This window comes from Falco biarmicus, chromosome 6 (genome assembly GCF_023638135.1).
Source record: "Falco biarmicus isolate bFalBia1 chromosome 6, bFalBia1.pri, whole genome shotgun sequence".
Taxonomy (NCBI): Eukaryota; Metazoa; Chordata; class Aves; order Falconiformes; family Falconidae; genus Falco; species Falco biarmicus.
In genome coordinates this window covers 89,652,246-89,674,691 of record NC_079293.1, presented here as the reverse complement: position 1 = coordinate 89,674,691, position 22,446 = coordinate 89,652,246, and the positions used below count along the sequence as shown (strand labels likewise).

General features: G+C 45.1%; 1 protein-coding gene across 3 annotated transcripts in view; it reads right to left on the bottom strand.

Annotated features, from left to right (window-relative positions):
• The window catches only part of WDPCP (WD repeat containing planar cell polarity effector), a 103,958-nt gene that overhangs the window by 12,100 nt on the left and 69,412 nt on the right, over positions 1–22,446 (bottom strand). For all 3 annotated transcript variants that reach the window (XM_056344356.1, XM_056344353.1, XM_056344354.1), the window contains one exon: positions 3,731–3,866. In XM_056344356.1, coding sequence (XP_056200331.1) covers positions 3,731–3,866 — 136 coding nt within the window. The remainder of the gene's footprint in view (positions 1–3,730; positions 3,867–22,446) is intronic.

The window sequence follows — 22,446 nt, the reverse complement described above, 5'->3', positions numbered from 1 at the left end:
CCAGTCTCCCTGAAGGTTGTCAGCAACAAGGTTTATTAACTAAGTTAACCAGAAATGTCTTCTGCTAGTCTTCACAGGGCTTCTGCCTCGGTGTAATTCATGAGATAAGCCTCAGCTGTCCCAAAACACTGCCAAGATTGAAATAAAAGAAAGAACAAAGTCCAGGTATGTGCTGGAGATGAGCTTCCAGGACCTTAGCTGAGATACAGATGTGGGCAGTGTCTGGGTCTGATAGGGGTGGTAGCGTTAGAGACGCAGTAATGTGGTCGACCGACTTCACAAGTTTGGTGCGACTAGCTGGTACAAGGTTGTAAAGCCAAGGCAGACGACAAAGGGCTCGGGGAAAGAAGAGAGAGCAGCTACCGAGTACTCTCACTGAGCACCTGCGAAGTCCCGTCGCGGTGCCCCACAGAGATGCAGGGAGCCACGGCCACCCGGGAGGCAGCGGAGCCCGGCAGCACCCGAAGTAATGCAGGCAAGTGCACGAGCGGCGCTGCTGCCTTGGCGTGACTTACAACTCGCTTGCACAGACGAGGCTGTGGGGATTTTATTGCAAGATTAATGACACTGACCACTGGTGCTCAGCTGGCAAGGAAGAGGTTCGTTCTGGGTTGGACGTGAGCTGGAGGTGACCTGGCTCAATGCTCTTCTCAAAACACGTTCAGCTGTTCCGCTAGCTCCACCGTCGGGGTGGCCTCGGCTGAGGTCTGTGACCCGGCGGGGAGCTCTGCGGGGTGACAACAGAAATGAGCCATCGGCACGGGTGAGCTGACTCTTGTCACACCCCCAGCAAGGACGTTTGCTGTGGGATGTCACAGTATGCCAACGCGCAGGGGATGAAGCAAACAAAAGCTAAAGATTAACCTTGCTTCCCGGATGATAAATCAAGCCCCCCAAGACAGTATCTCGAGGCTTTAAATGATGCTGAGGAGGTAGATCAACAGGTTGCCTCCAGTAATACCTATGAAGCGTGGCTGAAGCACCCTGGCCAAGGCAGGAGGCCGTACTGTGACCGGGGTTAGGGAACGGAGAAGCACAGAGGTCTATCTACCACAAGAACGGAATTTTCTTCTTTTGCTTTTCTTGAGGGGAAAGACTTCCGAAGTAAATAGGAAATTATTCAGGATGTACATTTATCTCACTGGTGAGCAGAATACATAAACACCAAAGACTAGCCTTAAACAGCATGAGAAGTGGAGAAAGTCAATAGTGAAACAAAAAATGACCAAGCTAACGAACAACAGAGAGCCTTTGCAGGAGGGAGGATGTGTCCCGATTATTGATTTTGAAACTGCGGGTAGTGGTTGGAGGCTGGGAAGAAGTGGACAGGGGAAATGTCAGATATGAATTTGTGATGTGGGAAATTGGTTAGAATAATAATGTTGCTGTGCACTACTAAGACACTCAGCTGCAAGCACTATACATCTGCGACTTCACGAACTTCACCCCGCTTTAGTAAGGTGTTGTCGTCCCCAGTTTTCAAGTGAAAGGCAGCAGAAAGCAAATGCGATTTAATTTTGGGTTCACAAGCTGGATCAATTTAAAGAAATTTCCTCAAGTGCTGCGCAACCATCTATTCGTTACAAACTGTGTCCTTTGCTGATGTCTCAGATTAGGCAGCCAAATCTCTAGTAATGCTGGAGTAGAGACGCAACATCGCAGTGACTGCAGAACTGAGAACGTCGCTATTTCTGTAGGCACCAAACGCTCAAACCCTTCCTTTCTTACACAGATTTCTTCACATGAAGAAGTCTGACGCAGACTTGGCAGCAGATGTATTATAGAAAACAAACTCTGTGAAACTGGAGGCAAAACACAAGCCGCAGGTACATGCTCACAACCATCCGTGGGGTTTTTTCAGCACAAAGAAGAGGCTGTTGGAGTCACCTGTGCCTCGGCAGGTGACCTTCCCAGCCGGCTGGCATTGTCACAGCGAGTGCCTTGAAGACTTCAGCCCGTGCTGGCAGGCTCCCAGCACTGTGGCCAGCTGGGGAGCTGCGAGGGGTTTTCTTTTGCAGCTCTGCGAGAGGCAACCCACAACTCCGGCCTCTGCTGGGGGAGGCCAGCTCGAGTGCCGGGCGTGAGGTGGGGAGCTGGTGGTGTGGGTGGGGAGCTCGCTTTGTACTCACCAACCTCCAAGAGGCAAACAAAAGCCTCGGGAAATCCCAGCAGTTTATGCAGTGCCAGCGGTTGCAAGGAGCTGCTCGTGAGGCTCAGCAACTTTTGGTGGCCACCTGGGCAGGCGCGGGCAAATGTGGTCAAGCCGGGGAGCCCAGCAGTAGGAGGGAAGTTGAACTCTGCCGTCTCTGCCCCAAGGCGCCCGACGAAGGCAGACACGGGACTGCCAGAGATGTGTGAATCATAGCCAGCTCCGAAAGGGAAACGGTGAGCCGAAGGGAGAACAGCGTGCTTACACCTTGGGATCAGAGGCGTGCTGGGATAGCCTCTGCTCTATGTGCTGTTAAAGGAGCTCCTTTCATCGGAGCGTTGGAGAAGTCCTCTGCAGTCAATACAGTCCCCAGCACGAGCTTACTGTGTTTGCTATCTGCCCACATCAATATGCTGCTATCTCCGTCCCGAAAGTTAAGACAGAATAATTGTGTGCTATATTTTTAAAAACAGGTGCCATCTCTAAATCCACTAGGTATCTCTGAAAGCTTTAGATAGTGTTCTGTATCCCAATATAAATGTATAAAATAAGTATTTCACTAGCGGTGTGCAGCTGCTATAATGGATATTATACCTAGTACTGCAAAAGCTCTATCTCTTTATGTGAGGAAAGACAGAAAACTAGCTAATATACAGATTTCCAGAAGGAGAAAGAAACGTGTTTCTTGCCCACATAAAGAACGTTCAGCACATTTGTACACACGTGTCCAGGATGATTTGTCAGTGTGGAAGTTCAAAGTGCTCACACCAGATTCACTAAAAAATGTTCCTACATATACAGCAGGCATAGAAAATAACTGCATCTATATACTCACTGGGAATGAATAATTGTTTCTTTTCTATCAAGATTGCATGAAGAAAAGTAAGAGAAATATATCTCTGAATCTTTGCAGAAGAGCTGTTTCATGGTAATTTCCCATCCGTTGCAAGGTGGTGTGCTGGATCACCAGCAACAGAAGCACTGAAAAACGCTCAGTCGTCAGACCTGTTGTTTCTCTCATAATATAGGTGAGTTCCAGGTTTTAATCAACTTTGGGAGAAGGGCACTCTTGGAAGATCATCCCAGGTATTTTGATCACAGGCTAGTAATGAGCTTACAAAAATCTGTGAGGATCGTGTTAGGTTTTTTAAAGTTCTGTTTACCACCCGTGGCTGTTAATTCGCTGCATTTCCACTGAAGTATTTCCCTCTTTGCACATTCATCAAGGAAGGCTGCATTTGCCTAAATGGTTTAATTTGAAAATGGTTGTGCTAGTGCATGTGAAGTGCTCGCCAACTGACTATGTTTCTGGAGATCACTTTGTGCCCATGCCATGTCCTTCTGCCTTCCAAGTTGTTCTTAGTTCCTGCTTAGTGACTTCATGCTTTGTTGTGTTTACAGCCCTGGTGCAGATGACAACCGAGGTTGTCAGGAAAGTTCAGAATATCCAACGTACATTTCAAAAGTATTTTAGTTCATTGTTCTCCCCCTCCCTTCCATTTTCTGTTAGGGCAACAGGGGATATTCCTTAGCCCTACACAACTCCTTTGCTGCCCGCGTGCCCCTGCCCGTGCCACCCACCTGTGGGCGCAGCCCTGCGCCGCTGCTCTGCCGGCCACCCCGCGGGCAGCTGGGTCGCGCTCGCCTCTGTGCTCTGACGGTAGGTCCACGACAGCTTCACGAGGTGGGTCTTCCTCGTCTGACTGCCCCAGGAGCTCTTTAGGATGAATCAAGACACGGTATCAGGCTTACTTCATTTTAAAGTACCCATCCAGTCGCCAACTGTTTGCCTTAGGTGTCAGTAAGGACAAGGCTTCCCTCTCTTGTAACGGACCAAACCAAACAGAAAACCACACACTGACACAGCTTCCACCCTTGACTTTTCCCCTTGAAAGGGAGGCCAAGTAGCCAACAACCACCAACAGTAACATGTCCAAGAGCTTTTGGAAGGGAGGGAGCGCGTGCGTGTTGGCGTTAGTCTGCAAGGGGGAAATGCCTCCCCTAAACTGCCACCTGCAGAGGGGCCAGCTGGCTGCCACAGGCTGCTGCGCGCCAGTATTTCGCTGTTGCCATATAGATCAAAGTCTTATTAATTGGATTGTTCCCCCACAAGGTATGGCTAACCCCTTCTTTTAAAAATAAAGACCTCCCTTAGCTTTGTTTAAAAATATTTTTGTTCACAATCGAGACCTGAAGTCTTCGAGTAGGGGAAGGAGTAGCCTCCAATTCCCAAGTTCCAGTCTGAGCCCTCTGGCGAAGGAAATAGTTTGAAAAGACCCAAATCACTTAAAAATATAGAGGAGGAATTGCATATTCTGGGTGTGAGACTTAAAATAAATAAATAAAAAATTTAGTCAAACCGCAGGCTAGCAGAGTTTGGATTAAGGAAGAAAAAAATCCTGTTACAGATAAAGACTTTAAAAGATTTTTCTCAAAAATCTTAAGACCCTTTTGCGTTTTTTCTTTTTTAATCCTGTTTTTCTCCCCTTGTTCTCTGCCTTTCCAGACCCTGCATAAGCTAATCTGTGCGATACCCATGGCAACACCACGGGCAGTGCGAAGGACATAATGCTTTTGTGAGCGCTGCCATACTGCTCGCTTACATTTTGGCCCCAGACCCAGAATACTCACCAGCTTAGGAGGGCAAATCTACTCATAAGTGTTTCTGAATCTGCAAGTCCTAAAAAGCTAATGCTGTAAGGTTGCTGCAGACTATTTCTACTCTTCATGCCACCTAAATGCTATTAGCATCTGTGGGGTGAGAGAGGGTGAAGTGTGGCAACCAATTTGGCTTTCTCAGGTAGCCGACGTTCCCCACCTGTGCTGCCGTTTCCCACAGGTGGGGCAATTATGTGGGGAACAGCTGAAAGCAACCAACTCAGTCAGGGGCAACACACCTCCAAGCATGCACACCACATTACAATAGATAAAGGAGCTAAACTGGCCCTGGTGCAATTTCTCCTCCAGCTTGAATAAAAAAAATCCAAAGAGGAAAAGCAGGAGGAGAGAAGAAAGGTGCATGAGCAATGCACGTCTAGGAAACTCGACTCACGGGCAAGCAAAGGAGGTTTCTCCAGAGAGCTCTCCTTGGAGCCTGCTGCAGGCCGAGCAGCCAAGAGGAGCAGGGGAGCGATACAGAGATCTTAAAAAGGCACAGGAGGAACTGCTTTTGGTATGCGTGAAGAACGCTGGGAAAGGGCTTAAACAAAATTCCTGCTGATGTGTGTGCAGCAAAAATCCACCGCAGGTCTCCTGGGACAAACTTTGATGGCCTCTGCTTGGGAGCACAGCTCTCGTCGCCGCGCTTCTGCCTGGGAACTGCGTGCTGGCTCCTGAAGAGCCTCCCGCTTCATTTGGGCTTCGCTTTTGAGGAAAGCGTTAAACCTCTTAGTCTTCCAAATGTCAAAGCTAAGACATACAGTGTGAGTCAAGCTGGTGTAATTAATCTTTTTTTCCCCTCTTTTTTTTCTTTTTCCACCTACTCGGTAATGTCTAAGGCCTACATAACTTACCCCCTTAAAGTTACAAACTTTCACCAATATATGAAATTATTTATTATAGTTCATGTCTTCTCCTTAAGACATCACTGACACAGCTCCAAGGAGCAGTGGCGTTTCAGAACGTAAACCCCCGAGAGGAGTGTGTCTTGAGAAAGGAAACTAAATAGGATGGGGGCAGCTTTGTCTTGCTCTTTCCATCATGCCATTCATTTGCGTTTTCTCGTACCTGCTGAGAACCAGACGTGAATAAATAGCAGTCTCCTCACGTCAGTCACCAGTGTAACTCACGCACGTGTGCTGGGGGGCACCTAGCAGTTCTGTAACGGGGAGTGGGCTACAGTCTGGATGCACCCAGTCCTCGTGTGGCATATTTCCAACACATGAATGCCACGAGCAACTACAACCATGGCCACCGACTTTGATATTTCACGCTGCTACACCTTGTTAAGTAATGCTACTGGATGCATAGGATGCATGGAAAACAGAGCAGTCCTGTCAGCTGCAAGCACGCTTGTAGCCGAAACTGGGGGATAAGGGGGCTTCTTACCCAGGGGAGTGCAAACAGGTCTCTTTGCACTCTCATATCGAAACAAAGTACCTGGAACTGACCTCGGGTTACGAGGACTGAACCTGTTCTAGCCTGGGTATACAGCTGCAGTGTCACAGTAGAACATTAGATAGGATCACATGCCAGGAGTGGTTCAAAGCCACAAAACCATCAGATATGAACTCTAGAGTAAAGAAATAAACATTTTTGTTGTGGGACATTGGACTGTGTTCCCTGTGAGAAGTGCTACAGCAGGCAAAACAAATGCACAAGGAACGCTGTTTAAACAACATAGCCCTTCCCTAAACAGAGGCAACACATCCCACATTTAATTAAAAAGGGGAAGATTTTGGCAGGAACGCCACAGGGCTGTGAGAGGGTGGTGGTCCTCGCATCTAGGTGAGGGCTCTGGCTAGGGTTTGGTGCTCAGTGAAGACTTGACTCTGTGCTAGCACTGGAGTATCCCAGCCTGCACCTAAGATTTCATATTCAGGTAACTGGGGATCTTCCTTTGTCTTATTGCACAACACACCCTTGCTGCTTTTAATTCTAACCTAGTTATTTGCTTATCATGTTACAATCTGGGGATTTGAATCTGAATTTGAATTTTAAAAACTTGACAGTTGGTATTGCGGGTAAAATTGTTGTTTCATCATTAAAGTCATTTATCAGACGCAATAATCGGAATTATATTGTGCTAATGACCTTTTATCTATAAAATCCCATTTGTCATGATCAGTGTTAGGATAATGTACACACTCAACTGCACAATACACATTCTGCATTTCCAAAATTTGCCGATAGCTGCTATTGCTACATCTGAAATAGCCAAATACGTTTCTTTACAAGACCACTGAAAGTTTTCCTACGCTTTAATGAGCAGGATGCTCTCTGAACATCATACGCAGGTGATGAGATCTCGTGCTTTCCCCACTCACGTATATGTCATTATTTAACCGTATCTGTTCTCTTTTGGATCTGTGTCTGCAAATCAGAAGCTGTTCCCATTCTCCAGCATCCTCCACTGAATTTTCAGGAATAAAAATGCATTTTAAAACATGCAATCCCACAGTAAAATGAAAATCTTCTCGTAATATTGTTTGCGAAATTGACAGCTCTACTTAACAGAAGCCATTAAATTATTTACAAAGTAGCAGCTGCTCTTGTACAAATATAGCCTTTTTGGGGCATGAAAAATAAACTAGTTGATAAGCGAGAGAGAAGCCGTTTGACTTCTCCTTTGTGTGCGGGGCATGGTATGCAGAGCCAATTCTGTACAATCTGATGTTTACAGAGCAATCGTCATGTCCGACCTCCTTAGGCAACAGGGACACAAGAAGCCTTTAAAACGCTGAAGCAAGCATTTAATCAGAACTCTTCATGCTGATCTTTGAAAAATTCAATAAGTTCAAAAAATGTAACTCCTTCTAAAGATAAAATACCAGTTTTTTGCTTCAGGAGTTGCAAATATATCCCAATGAACTCCAAGTGAACCACACAGACCTCAGGCATACTGTTGTGTTGTTTTTTTTTAAAAAAGTAAATCATAGAGATTTTCTGAACAGAACAATCAAGGGGGGCTGAAGAAATGCAAATGGTTAAGCAAAGTCAGTGCTATAAACCAGTATAGTTTAGTAATAACCCAAACAATCACACTTTTTTTGGGTTTTTTTAGGCATTTAAATTCTTTTCTGAATAACTATTTCCGTGTGAATGTTAATATTTTATTATGCATTAACTTGGTTTTTAAAATTTTTTATTTTGACCTGTTGAAATTGAGCTCTCATGCTTTTGTGTTTTGTTATTTGTTGTTTTTTTTTTCAAAAGGCAAATAACCGCTGCAGGAGGCGTGAGACTGAGCACGACCTCACACATTATCAAGTTGCTCTGCCTTAACTCTACTCCAGGTTTTCTCAAACTACATGAAAATTATTTCTAAAGCCACTGGGTAAAATCCTTTTGGTATCAAAATCAGTAGGAAATTCCATTGCTGACTTGAGTGTGGTCAGCTCTTTTATCTGGCTACAATTGTTCTCCTGAAAATGTCTTTCTAAATAAACAGATTCTAATAAAATTGTTTAATTTCAACAAAGTCCTGCAGGGAAACCACACAGCTTTGTTTGTGCATGTGTAAAAATACAACTCTAAACATCTCCGCCTCTTTTGGTCTAGTTTTCCAGTTTATTTTTGCCTCGTTTTGTTAATTCCTAGTGCTGACATGTTTTCATTTGAAATTGTGGAAATATTACTTTTATAGTACTCTTAAAACTCATTGAGAACAGCTGTTACTGCTAAGAAAACTGGAAAAGGTACATTAAATCAGAATATCTCCCATTTGTGTTGTAATTTAACAATTTGATACCTGAGAAGATAAGGAACTTCAATCACTACCAGGCAGAAGCAGCCCTTAATGGCAGGTAACATGTCATTATTTCACCGGTTGGATGAATGGGCATATTAGCAGCATATTCACTAATAGGCACATTAGCAGCAGCAAAACTGTTTCAGTGGATGTGCCAGGAAATTTAAGAATTAAAATAAAAGTTATGTGACAAAACGAAAGGAGGAGTTAACATTTACAAAGAACAACTCTTTTTCTTCTTTCTCTCTTTTTTTCAGCGTAGACGGCTGTATTTCACTGAGCAGTCTGCAGCTTGCAGCCAAACCTGGCTTTAAAACTCTGCGAATGGAAATGCCAAGTCTTTACCAGCTCCGGCTGAGATTCAATCTCTTGTTACTCATTTGCTCTGCTAGAATCATACACAAAATTAAGCTAATCACTATATAGGCTGAAAAGCTCATTTTATATCTCCCTGGAGCCAATCCTGAGGAACCACTCTAGCAGTGCCAACGTTATTTAAACAAACCAGGTGTATCTCACAGGGTGATCCAGATGTAGTACCACACTGTGATGGGTCACCAGCTGAAAGAGACCGAGTGACCAAGGATTTGCTTCAATTCCAGGCCCTTTCACTTCAAAGGCTTCACTAGTGTCCCAGCAATAGACAGCTTGCACCTCTAGATTTTCTCGGTTTCCCAGACCATCTGATGTTTGCCTTGGAATCAGGCAACAGCTGATGCACGTTAACCAGCTGCAGTGCCAAGGCGCAAGAGGAGCCACCTACGGCGGCTATTACTCGCTAATTACAGCAGGCAGAGAGAGGACATTCCTGGTGACTAGGCATTTTCTTTGTTCAGTAAGTGGTACTTTAGACCAGGTCTTTTTTTGCTCTTCCCCGCCCCCCCATTTTAAGTGACTATCTAGAAATACCTGTTCTAAAAGAAAGCTGGGCAAAAGCTGCCAGTGAGTGGAGACATCTGGTTGGGGTGAAGGCTGCAGCACTGAAAACGTGGGTGCAACGCTCCAGAACATCTCAGTGAAAGCTCAGGGAAGACCTGATTACTCTTAAGTGATGCTCTAGAGACTCCACAGAGGCAAAAGCGCCTCTGGCATTGCAAGCCCCAACCCACAACGGGCAAAGCAGGCGCTGCTGAACTTGCGTGTTCCTTCAGCTGCTCTTCATGACGCCTGTGTACGGGGCACACCCTCTGCTTGGCACCTCCAGCCCATGGACCAAGCGTCTCTGCTCCTGGCTTCTGCCCTCTGGGCATCCAGAGCAGGGAGATGTGCCGGCTAGACTGGAGGCAGGTAGGCTCAGGGGAGAAGAAAACCATTTCAGGGGGTTAATTGAAAGAGAAATACATCTGCAAACACAGGATGCAGAAGGGAAGCCTGCAAATAAATGCTGCCAGCTGGAAGCTGGCCAAACTGATAAAGCAGAAAAGAAATTGAGGGTTAAATGTTTTGGATGCTGAAGGCCTGGAGTTCAAAAAGGAGCTCAAGGAAACTCCCAGCCACCAAGTCCATACAAAAAAGCTGTAGGCAAACATACGCCTTCTGCAGGACAGCTGTACCCCAAACAGAGTTTCCAAAAGTGAATGGTTCGGACCAACTGTTAAGGGACATCTTTTAGCACCTGGGAGATCCTGTGCAAGGGAAGAAGATGCCCACAGGTGAGCAATGGCTGAGAGCAGAAGGGGCTGCTTTCCCCAGGGAAATGGATGAAAAGTGCATCTGCCCGCACTGGGTGGAAGAACAATGTGTAGCTGGGGATGTGTTTTCATTGCTTGGTGGGAAGGGGCAGAAGGGAGCTGCTCCTCCAGGCCAGGAGGTGTGGGAAACCTCACAAGGCCGGGGGGTCACCCTGCCTTCCCTGAGGCATCCTGCCCACGTCAGGAGGGGGGTACTGTACCTGATGGCAACCCAGTTTTCAACAGGTATGTAAGGATCGAGGGACTGCAACTAGAAATTCCTGCCTAAATCCCAGGGAGAAAACACCATTAAAAGGATGCTTCCTTTTCCAAAGAAAATCTATTTCAGGTCTGCGTGGGCTACTGTTTTCTAGCAGTGGGCTGGGGTAGGAAAGCCACCTTTTTCCACCGGACCAGGAAGGTGTACTCAAAACAGAGGATGGGACAACCGGTGATGCGTCCCTCTGACACAACACTCTCTGCGCCAGGCCCTTCTGGTGGTTTCACAAGGACCCTGTGTTTCCAGCACCGACCCTCCCCTAGAGGCTATACAACAAGACCACCCCGGTATTCAGACAGACTATTTTTAAAATCAGCTGAGGTCAGAGTCTTTTACAAACAAGGTCTGCATCGTGCTCCCAGGCTACAGCGGGGTACGAGAGCAGCACGAGGACAGCAAGGCATGGCTGGTAACACTAAGGCTCTCAGTGCAGGAATTGCATTTACAGGTGGGAAAGTCCTGGTTGTAGTATCAACACTTCTTGAGCAGGTGCATAACTATGCCATAGTGCTGGAGCAAGGCTAGAGTTCAAGAGTTAGCTAATTGTATCTCTCTCAAAAAGGAATTGCCTCAGACCAGTTAATTTGTCAAGATAACGAATTGCAGCAATTCTCCTCATTTGGAGCTGGGCCACTAACACTGATCTGAACTGTATTTAAACTCTTGATGACAGAGACTGAAAAAGATATTGCAATACTGGAGGTACAGGTTCCTAAAGCAAAACTGCATGTACAGCTGGAGTTGAGAGGCAGCAAGGGCATGCGAGTACACATCCTGCATATCCCTTAGATATGAAGAAATTCCCTGGGGCACCGACTCTGGTGCCTGGGCAGGCAGAGTTCATCTTGAATCTTCGGGAGTGACTGAGGTCCAAAAAGGATAATATAGCACCCATCAAGTCTCAATTTCTGCAATATGAGATAACACGAGCAGAATTTTTATCTCTTCCCTTCTAAAAAAAAGAAACAGACCCCAACAGTACTGATTGGAAGTTACTGAAGGTTTTCTGGTAGCCACAAGAAAACCCCCTCCACGGTGCTGATGCTGTGACTCTCACGGCACTGCATTCTCCCAAGCCCCAGGTCACCGCTGCGTCTTTCCTTTCTGTGCAGCAGTAGACATGAGCAAGTTTGGAGGAGAGGAAAAGCAGAAGAAAGCTTCAGTAAAAATGCAGGTTTAGCCCAATGACTGTCCTGAAAGTAAAGCAACAGCATCAGGCAAAATGAAATGATATATGCTCCTGTGCCAGACCTGCTCCTCTCGCTGCCAGGTGTTCCTTCCCCCGCAAGAGAAACGTGGACCAGAATAAATCCTGTATGTTGACTAAGGGAACAGAAAAGAATCAGGGATGAGCATCCCCGAAGGATGCTCCAGACATGCTTAAATTGGGGAGCAGGGCCAACTTTCCCTGGGCTTCACTGGAGCGTCCCTCCAAAGCATCCAGGACATAGCCTCTGCTGCTACTGGCATCTCCTATGAGTGGAGCAGGACACCTGGAAGCCTCTTCCATTTGTGCTCCATCACGGCTTTCTGGTGTTAGAAAAAGCCAGAATGTTTTCAGAAATTATTTCATGCTATGAGGTTAAGCAGAAATAATGTCAGCTAAAGACAGGGAAGTATGCATAACCTTTGACAATGACAACGCGACTCTTGCCTCGCATTGGCACACCCTCTCCGGGAAAAGGATGCACCGAGAACAAAACTGGTTGTTGATGACTGTGCAACTAAATCAGTACCTTAAAAAGCATCAACGTGAGGAATTAGCCAGACAGCTCGCTTCAGAATATTCCTGCTGAACGGTCTGCTTAGGAATGAAATGACTTTCTCACGTTATTCAGAATAATCATTCTCTCTACCTGTCCACTTAATTTAGAAAAGCAAAGTGGCTTTTATTTTGGAATAAGTGCATCCACAGGCAGAGTTCTTTCAAAACAGCTAATCTGGTCATTGCCACATGTAAACAAGCCCTTATAAATTGATGGGGATGGTAAAGAACTAGTGAAGGTATGGCCCAGGACTTCTTACTCAATTTGCAAGCACTTAGTTAGACCTATCTTCCTCAGGGCTAATATGGTGATCAACAGAGCTTACAAGAGAGCCAGGTTCAATTTAAACAACATAGTCATATGTTTGAAGAAGAAATGAGCTTTTGAAAACCGTCTCCTCCAGTTCCAAGTCTACCCGGCTTGAGTCGATCCTCACTTTTTAAGAACCACAGTCAAGTAGTAATCTAGGATGTAGCAGATCTCAGAAGTGTTGATCGACCATAAGGTTGGGTGGAAGGCTGGTAGAGAGGTTCAGGAGCCTGCAGGCTCCTCTAGAACAAGCGAGTGACTGGTAAAGGGTAACTTTATGTTGCTTGCAGCTACTTTCTTGGCTTTGGCTGCACTACAAATGTCTTGCTGTGCGCAGACTGCAGAGGCTTAAATGTTAAGGTAGAACATTATAGAAAGCACAGATCTTTGCAGGATGGGTTATGCCATACTGTGCAATAGGCAGGGTGCTTATCTGTTTTTGTTCCCAAGAGTTTGCTGCTGCTGGAGCGCTCCTGGGAAAGCAAGGGCCGTCTCAGGCTGGAAATCTGGGCTGAGGTTGCTCCGACTGTGTTTGTGGTGGCTTAGGGCATGTGTCCACACAGCGTGGCAACAGCAAGAGCTATGTGGGAGATGCAAAGTGACCTAGTTCAGCACCCCTAATTCCTGCAGCTGTGCTAGCTGCTCCGTCCTGTGCAAGTGTGAAGTGAACCAAATACCAGTCACGTTAGAGACTGACCTTGTTTTCTTAGAGAAACCCATGTAAAAATGGATATAACAACACTCTTGACACTTACCTCACAGGATGTTGTGAAGCTTAATTAAATGTGCGCAAAAGCATTTTGAGATCCTTAGATGAAAGATGTTTTTATAAATGCAAATTATAATAATTACGGCTAGTAACCACCATCAACTACTGAAACAATTAATTCAGGTTGCCACAGGCCATCACAACAACGTGTGCAAAGAGGCATCAGCCATTTAATGACATATATGCTGCGTGAGAACTCAAAGCCTTAAAAATGCTGTAAACAAAGAGGAAACAACTAGACACTCGGGGCTTGCTCCTTCCGCGTGTGTTGGTTGGAAGTTTCCTCTATGATTTCCATCACCCTTGTGTTTGCATCACGACTCGTCCCCAAGGAGAAGAGCCCACCTTAAAGACTGCATCAGTGGGATCATTTAAAGCCCCTACGATTTTTATATTTAACATTGCAAGGATATGGAAAATGACTGCAAGTAGCTTGGCTCACAGAAGCAGGGAAATAAATAAATATAACTCTGTTTTTTGTTAATTCTCCCTTGCACCCCCCAGCCCAGCCTGCTTTGGCTACAGGGTATTATCGAGCCAACTTTCCAAGGGCGAAAACAAAAGCGAAGCAATCAAGATGTGTCTGGCCGAATAGTTGAAGGCCCAGTGCACACATTTAGTTGACAACTGACTGAAATCTGAACCATTTTGCTCAGCCTTTCTTGTTGCTTCAAACCTGATTTGGGCTTAAATAGCTAAAAGCTACAGGTGTTTAAATGCTCTCCCTTGTCAGCAGAACAGCCTCATCAGACATGGTCTGAGGATGTGGTCAGACTGGAAGGGATATCCAAAGACCCCACAGGTGAATCCCAAAGAGCATGCTAGCCCACCTGTGCCCCTCAGGCTTATTTCCTTGCTCGCCTTTAAAGACGAAAATTCAGAAGAGTAGTAGTTACTAAGCACCCAACCTACCAAAGCAATTAGGCTAAATGCACTGCAGCTAGAAATTTAAGCAATGCACTGAATTTAATTTGAGAATTCATGGTCATAAGACTGAAACCTTTAACATTTAACCTAGCAGCAAATTAAATCAGCTTTCTGATCAAGTGAAAAATTCTATGCTATTGAAGTTTGAAAGTGTGAAGCACACACTTATTAAAAGGAGGTTTTTTCTTTTTCTTTTAATGAAGAAAAACTTGGGACCAGTTAGTTGCCTAATCCAAGTAATGGAAAAATGGGACTCCTATCTGTATATAAAGCCCAAATTACAAAACAGTATTGCTTTCTGGCCTCTGCCAGACTCATGTGCTCATAGTCAGTGGGTTTCACAGAAAAAAATGTTACTCAAGCTGGAAGGTTGTATAGACTAAACTTACTCCAACATCAATGAGCTTAATACCTTCAGAGTTTAACAGGAGCTAGCTTTCCATGTACCAACATTGAAAGTGCTCATGGTTTTTTCAGTCCCTTTAAAAATACTGACTTTCTAGAGTACCTTTTGTGCTTTCAGAATTAGGATACGAAGTCAGGAATTACTTGGATAAGTAATTTTATAACTTCACATAAAATGAGGGCCAAGTTTTTATGGGGTCTGGGTGTATGCGTGTGTATCTGCTTAGAAAATTAGCAACACCGGTGCAATGGACAGAAAACACTACACAGTAGGAACCAACACGTTATTTTAAACCTACAAAGTCTGAAACTTTAGAGTGATGTGTATACATGCAAGTTGTGTGTTTGCACATGCAGGCACACATCTATGCACACCCACAACATGCATACTGACATCCTGCTGCTAAGCTCTCTCAGTGACACTTGCCCAGTGCTCTGTTCAGTGTCTCTCGGCTAAATCCTATGACAGGAGATAAAACTTGGATGCATTTTCTAAATGTACCTCAAGGCACTAGGACATAAAAGAAGCTGGGGTATTAGAGCACGTCTTGTTTTAACCATCTCCGGAGCACCCTGACCAACACTTTACAAGAAAGGTGTGGCTAACAAAGCCACCGGAGCAGACACAGGGGCAGGTCCAGCGGCCGTCACCCCCGCGGCCAGGCTGGCTGACACCACCGGGCATGGCAGGTGCCCAAAGGCTTTAAAAGCCGATGTGACCCTATCGGCATCTGAAAACCCCAGCTGAGGGGTTGACACCTTCCTTCCCACCCCCGACCATCAGAAGAGACTAATTTAGAGGGAAAATATAAAATTTTGGGAAGGGGAAACACTACGCTTCGTACGCTGTTTTGAAGGGGAAATGCAACCTTGTAAAAACAGCAGGTTTTTCATTCCCAGGCTGTTCCTTCCACTCCCTGGGAAGATCTTCATCTGACTGGTACCCTTCAATTACAGACTGGCATGAATACCAGAGTGGTTTGTTGGGTTTTTTAACCTCATGGAGGCAGTTTACACTACGCGCTGCCTTCTGCAAACACAAATACTTTCTCCCTGCCTATTTAAATAAACTCCGTCAGCAGGAGCAGCGGCTGCGGATGCCGCTTGGGAAGCTCAGAGCCCTGGAGGGAGCTGTGGGCAGCTCCCGGTGTTGCCTGTGCTTCTGAAGGTAACCAGGAGGAAAATCCATGGGAAGCGATGCAAAAAGCTGATGGCTGATGCCAGGGAAAAAAAATCACCATGGCTCCTGCTGGAGTCCCCTCAATGCCCCATTCCATTCCCTTTCTTGCTCCTCTTCTCATTGAAGTAGACAACAGGAGTCTGGAGATAAGATTCTGTCTCAGACAGATGCTCACCTTTTCAGAAAAAAAAACATTGTTTTTTTTTAAGAGAAGGTAATTAACCTGGTCTGCATTCTCTGATATCTGTTGAATACAGCATTGCTTGTCAGCCACTCCTTTCATTGCTCAAAGTGCATTTATTATCCATGGAAAGCAATTAATGTTCAATAGGGAAAGTTTGCCCTTACAAAGCATCTTTCCACATTCCTGCATCGCTGCAGCAATCTTTTTCTTTCCCTGCATGCCAGCACCAGTCCTCACCCAGCCGTGCATCACCCAGAGATGTTTACTGTCTTCCTGAGCTACTGCTGCAGCTCTGCCTCTTCTCTGACTTCAGGTGGAAACTCTTCCTTGCGCTTTTCGTTTGGTGGGATGTTTTTGGACTGGTTTAGGCTGCAGATGGGAACTCGGCCCACTGCAGGGAGAAGGGATCAGTCAGAGCTCAATCCTCACCTTGATCCTTTCTGATCCCTAAGGAGCGGCCTGGAGCAATACTCCCTCTGCAAGACCAGTGCTCAGCTTACAACAGGCTTACAGCTCTCTGCTGCTTTCAGGTCTACTGATGTTTTTCAGGTCTACAGTCATCTACTACTGATGATTTTGCTTCAAAATCAGCAAAATTACCTTCGGACACACCTAAACTAATTCTGGGTGAGAGCGCCATGTGAGCAAGCTGTGCACCGCCGCCCAGCCGGCATCTTCGCCTGCACCCTCTGCACCACCAACAAGGAGAAGAACCTGGCCTGAAACCACATGTAAAAATAAGGAGCAGTTTAATTTGTATTTCTGAAGCCAAAATAGATGTGCATGATAGCAGGAACTTTCAAGCCTCCACCAGTACCATTATAAAGATCAGTGCTAACTGGAACAGTACAAAGCAAAAGAGTGGAAGGATGCAAGTACACTGAAGTATAGGAGACAGCTTTCTAAGCAAGCTGAGTAGCATAAGGAGTGGAAGAACATCATCGTGGCAACTCTTAATATGAAAATAGTCAAGGATTACTTCACAATCTTGCATTAGCAGGTGGCTGGAGCCATTTAATCAGGCATCTTTTCTGTTCCTAATGCCTATAATTATCCATTATAAAGACAAGGTCAAATTGGCACATGAGACTTTTCCTTCCCCACCCCCAACCTGAATGCGGGCAGGGCTACCAAATTTTGGGAGTCCTTGATGTGGCAGAGAGAACTACAGCTATCCACCTCAGGGAACTGTAGCGGAGATGGCACCTGAGGATCCTTGCCCTGGCCGGCATTACTCTGGGCTGCGCGGTGCACGCTTAGGACTAACCACTCCTGTGTCGTGCAGTTACTAGAAAACTGGAAGTAGCTAAAAGAAAAGCCAGCACGCTCAGATGCTTATCACAGCAGCATGGTGCTACTCAAGATGTAAACATCAATATACAAGTACTTGAGATAGTCTCAATACTAGAGGCAACTTAAGAATATTTTTTAAATTAACTTCCTTCTGTAAATACTTTCTTTCCCCAACCTGATTTTTATTTTACAACTGTACTAACTTTCAAAACTCCCATGTAACCAAAACCTGTTTGCTACCTTTGCCATCTCATTTTGGGAAGTGCCTGAAACTTTGTTTAAAAACAACTGCAAACTCCTTGACGTATGTCATGTTTCTTCATCATGCATACCACTGATACACCAGAATAAGGTAGCATTTCAGACACAAAAAGTGCTTTAAAACTAGTTTTTAAGTCTTTACACCCATTTCTTCTGAATGAGTGGAACTTTTAGTTGTTTTTCTAATAGAGTATTTTAACCAACTTGTGCAGGACCCAACTGTAAGCATCGATATTAGCAAGGATCAACTCAGATGAGTCATTTAACATTTGCATATGGGCAAAGCAGTTTACCTCCTGCAGACAGCAAATTACTAATAGTATTGACTGTTTCTTTCGCCCCCAAACAGGGTATCAGATCAGTGTGTGCAGAAGCTCTTGTCCTGGTTTTGTAAATATTACAGTTCTTTGACAACTGCAGCACCAGGAACCTGAGACACACTGAATGAAATGCAGACAGGCTTATCTGTTAGTAAATAACTTCTATTAGGTGATGGAAAAACCTGAAATAAAATGTTTCTTGCTTTCTTCAACCTTCTGCCTCTCAGTTGCATGCTGCATTTTCCCTGAGACGAAAAGGAGAAGTTGAGGATGGGGTGGTACCCCTGCACACCCCAGCAGCCCTTTGTGTATGATGGTTGTTGTCACACTGACACCTAATGGCAGATACGAACTAGAGTATTACGGCTGATTTCCCTGGGGTTGTTTTTGCCCTATATTGTAAAAATGCCTTCAAATTATACAAAATAAGCGAGCTTAGAAAAAGGACTTCCCCTGGCTGTGTGGTCATCCTCTGGGAGGGCAGCGCTGGAAACACGCCACCGGTGGGGAGAAGCTGAGGGCACGGTGCTGCAGGAGCACAAGAGCGAGGGGCTGCGGCGCGGGACTCGGATGCTGCCGTAAGAATGGGCAGCCTGGCGCAGAGAGCTCACACAGTGTTCCCCAAAGGAAAAAAAGAGCACTGCAGGCTAAAATGAGCTGGCCAAACGCATCCAGTAGGCTGGTGATGGCCGGGAAGGTCCAATTCTTCCAGACCCTGACGGGCTGTGTTGTTTCTGATCCCAATGAGTGGGCAGCCAAGCTCTCTGACACACAAAGGAATAGGTTGGGATGGTGTAGTTGATAATGATATATGAAAATAAGCTCATGCTTCCTTCAGGGATTTTTGAGGAAACAAGGAATTTTTCCAGAATATTTTACTGTTAAAATTCTGTTTATTCCGGTGATCAGAGTAGAGTACTGTGGTCCCAACTCTTCCCTTATCCCTTACAAACCTAAGAAGCAACAGCAGCACAGTCAGCAGGACGATCTGGGCTTACGCTGCAGCAGACTATGCCCACACAGGCTCCAGATCCATGGCTGTGGGCCAAACATCTCGCCATTTGGTGGCTAGAAGCGAGGGTCTAAGGTAAGCACTTTGTAGCTGTTTTCCTTTGGCCATAATGCATCCTATATAGTAAAATAAATAATTAATTGCAGCCATGATCTTTCATCTGGTTAATAAAGGTTTGCATTATATAGGCAGAGGTGTGGTGAAATTTAGCAATGAACTTCAAATGATGATTCAGGAGAAGTTCAGAACTGGTCCCAAATTTTTCCTTCCATGGGTTATGTGGTGCGGTCTGGCGGTGAGCTCACGTGAGGCTCCCGATGGCTCAGGAGCAGCAACGCTTCCAGGTGACGTAAGATCATGTCCTGGGGTTATTCTGCAAGGTCTCTGGGATGGCCCCAGCACCTGCTCTTCATCTGGTGCGCCTCAGGTGTGTTTGGGTACCTTCAGGGGGTATTTTCAGCAAAGGAAATGACTAAATTTAGCAGAGGTGTATGAATAACCATAGTAAGTCGTAGCAGAAGTTAGGTTACAGGAAGGAAAAAACATAAGCCAGCAGCTGTTATGAAACGATGTTATATTTTTGAGAAAACTAGAAGTCATGCATGGGTTTTTAACACAATTCTACAGGAAAGAATACTGTCTTCCACGTTCCTTTACAGCAAAAATTTTAAAACGATCAGTTAAGTGCTTAATCCATGGGATCTAATTTATGTGAGAACTACACCCTGACTTTTTACTGATCTTGTGGTAGACAAGGACTCAAAGCTGAGCCCAGAGCCACCACGGGTGAAGGGCGGCGAGAAATTCCTGGTGACTCCTGCCACGGGCTGCTCTCAAGAGCATGGAGCCTCCGCGCTGGCACCAGCCGCGGCCTTGCAGACAGGTTTGAAAGGGATCACTTTAAATGCGGGCAAGGGTGGGGAAGCTGCGCCCTCCCAGAGGGCAGAGGAGAAGCAGGGACAGGGGTGCTGGGCAGCCCGAGCTCCTGGCCAGGGCGGGCGTTACAGCCAGGCTGGGAGGGCAGGAGGCAGAAAGCAAGTGGCTCTTGCGTCTTTGGTTATCGTAAAGATGAAATGGTGGGACTCTGGCAGTGTACCTGCAGAAAGTAACTAATTAAAGTGATCACTACACACGCTTATAAGCTATTATTAATGATATCTTTTCGTCATATTACAATATTTTTCCATTTCATAACATCAGCATTGCAGAGATAACCAATGCTGCCTCACCATCTATTTTTAAGACTGAATTTTACGGTCTGAAATCTAGCATGATTCAAGACTTCTGGTATCTTGAACGCTGTGAAAAATATTATTGAAGGGCAGATATTACTCATGCACAGGTTCAGGAGTCGCAGCAGTCTCATGGCACTGAGATTTAAAGTAAAAATAAGTCTCGGTACAGACTAACTAACAGGAAGGATATTTAGGGAAAAGATATTTGAAAAAGCTGAAATGAAATACAGAGTATATGCTGAGGGCAGAAAAAAAGTCGTTAGTTCTGGCTGTACTTACTGCCTTGTATTAGGCACTGTTGATCAGTTTTTCACCAATACTTTTTCTTAAACAGCCCATCTCCTTTCTTCTGGCCAAGTCTAGCACTTCAGAAAGTGCAAGACTGACAACAGCAATGGGTGAAAAGCTTATTCTTGGGCCCTGCTGAGCTTTTCCCCACTGCTTTCCTCAGCGATACCCTGATTAGAATGTCACCAGCCCTGAGACAGGATTTTAACAGGGAACTTGGTTTTGTTAGGCTGCAAGCATTCAACAAGAACGAACATCAGGTCATCAAACACCTTGGCTTTTGTTGCGGGAGTTTCTCAGGGGTGAACTGTCAAGCAGCCTCTTGTGCAGGAGTCTTTGCAGGAAAACAGCCTCGACCTCTGATTTTGCCCTGGGCAGTTCCATGGCATCCCCACGGAAGAGCCTGTGGTGTGGCTGGGAAGCGTAGTGAAAGTGGAGGCAATACATAAATAGTCCTTCAAGGTTTTTGTTTGATCAGAAGCCAGACGTGCAAAGGTTCTCCTATTTACAAGAGCTGGTCCTTCTGAGCACAGGAATCTACAGCCTTCTCTGGATGTTGACTACGCTCTACCTGATCACTGCTTCTAAAACTCACCCACGTGGGGAACATTCTGGGGATAATTCTTCAGTAGGCCATTATAAAAAGACTTAACACTGAAATATTACAATCGAACGTTAAATGGACACCTTGCATCAGCCCACCATTATACCTCTTTTCCAATTCCTCTGCTGTCATACCACTGATGTGATGAATTGCAGCCTGTCACATCACGTTACATTACGCAGAACAAACAGGACAAAACACATACCAACTGCCAGGCAAATATGTGTTTGCCAACTCTTTTCAGTGCGTAGAAATGCAATTGGCGAATTCCCTATCAGAAAACGAGAGGCTCAAGGATGGCTCTAGGGTGTGCGAGACAAACATGCCTCTGACACACCGTGAACATACAGATACGCAGCTCTCAGCCAGCTACAGCAATTATGAAAACAACTCCTGCTGTGATTATTTCTTGTTCTTTCAGAAAAAAAGCAGCAGTGGGTTCTGTGGCTGCTGATGTCATGAAGCAAAATAAAAATACGTATTAATTAATCTAGTGCCCGTGTTCAGATTTGGAGCTATTTTTATGACTGGCCAGATTTTGGCTGTGTATGTGTAAATATAACACCCACTTATGTACGCACACACGTGCATACTATGAGATGTGTGAATATACATTATGTGGCTTTTTAACTGCAGCCTTTTAGCCTACATGTGGGCCTTTTGAAGCTAATGGGAGACTTACCAGGGGCTTTTTCACAGAGCTGTAGGCAAGACTGGAATCCAGAACATATGAATATTATACTATAATGTTATAGTGTAAATCAACTAGTTTGACCTACAGTGAATTAGAGGCCATTAAATTGCATCCAGGTATCCTACACTGAGCAAGAAAAACTTGTGTTTGACTAATGCATAAATTGTATTTGGCTAAGACATATTTCCCAGAAAGGTATTAATTTAGTCTCCATGCAAAGACACTTTCTGTGCATCAATTTCTTTGACAGTTTGTTTCAACAGTTATTTTAACTATGTGTGCTTTTTATTTAAATTGACTTTGGTCTGTGGAATCAGTGCTGAGAAGTTAAATTCCTACTTAAATTCCTAGCTGCAATGTCAACGGATACTTGAGTACTGACTTGCTTCTCTTTACTGCAATGGCATGCTATGGGCATCCCTTCGAGATCTTTTATGCTCAACTACTCTTTATCATGTAACAACCTCAACCAAGGAACATCTCTGTGAATTGTTTTCACTTTTGTAACTTACTTCTTGATATGTTGAGAAAATAAGTTCTTTACTTGGTAATTAGTGTCATCCATTCTCTACTGTGTACGTGCATGAACTTTACTGGAGGTTATAGGGATATGGTGGAAATATACTGGAAAGATCTGAGATGAGAGACCTCACATCCCTTGCAATAACCTAATTGTACATAGAATAAATAC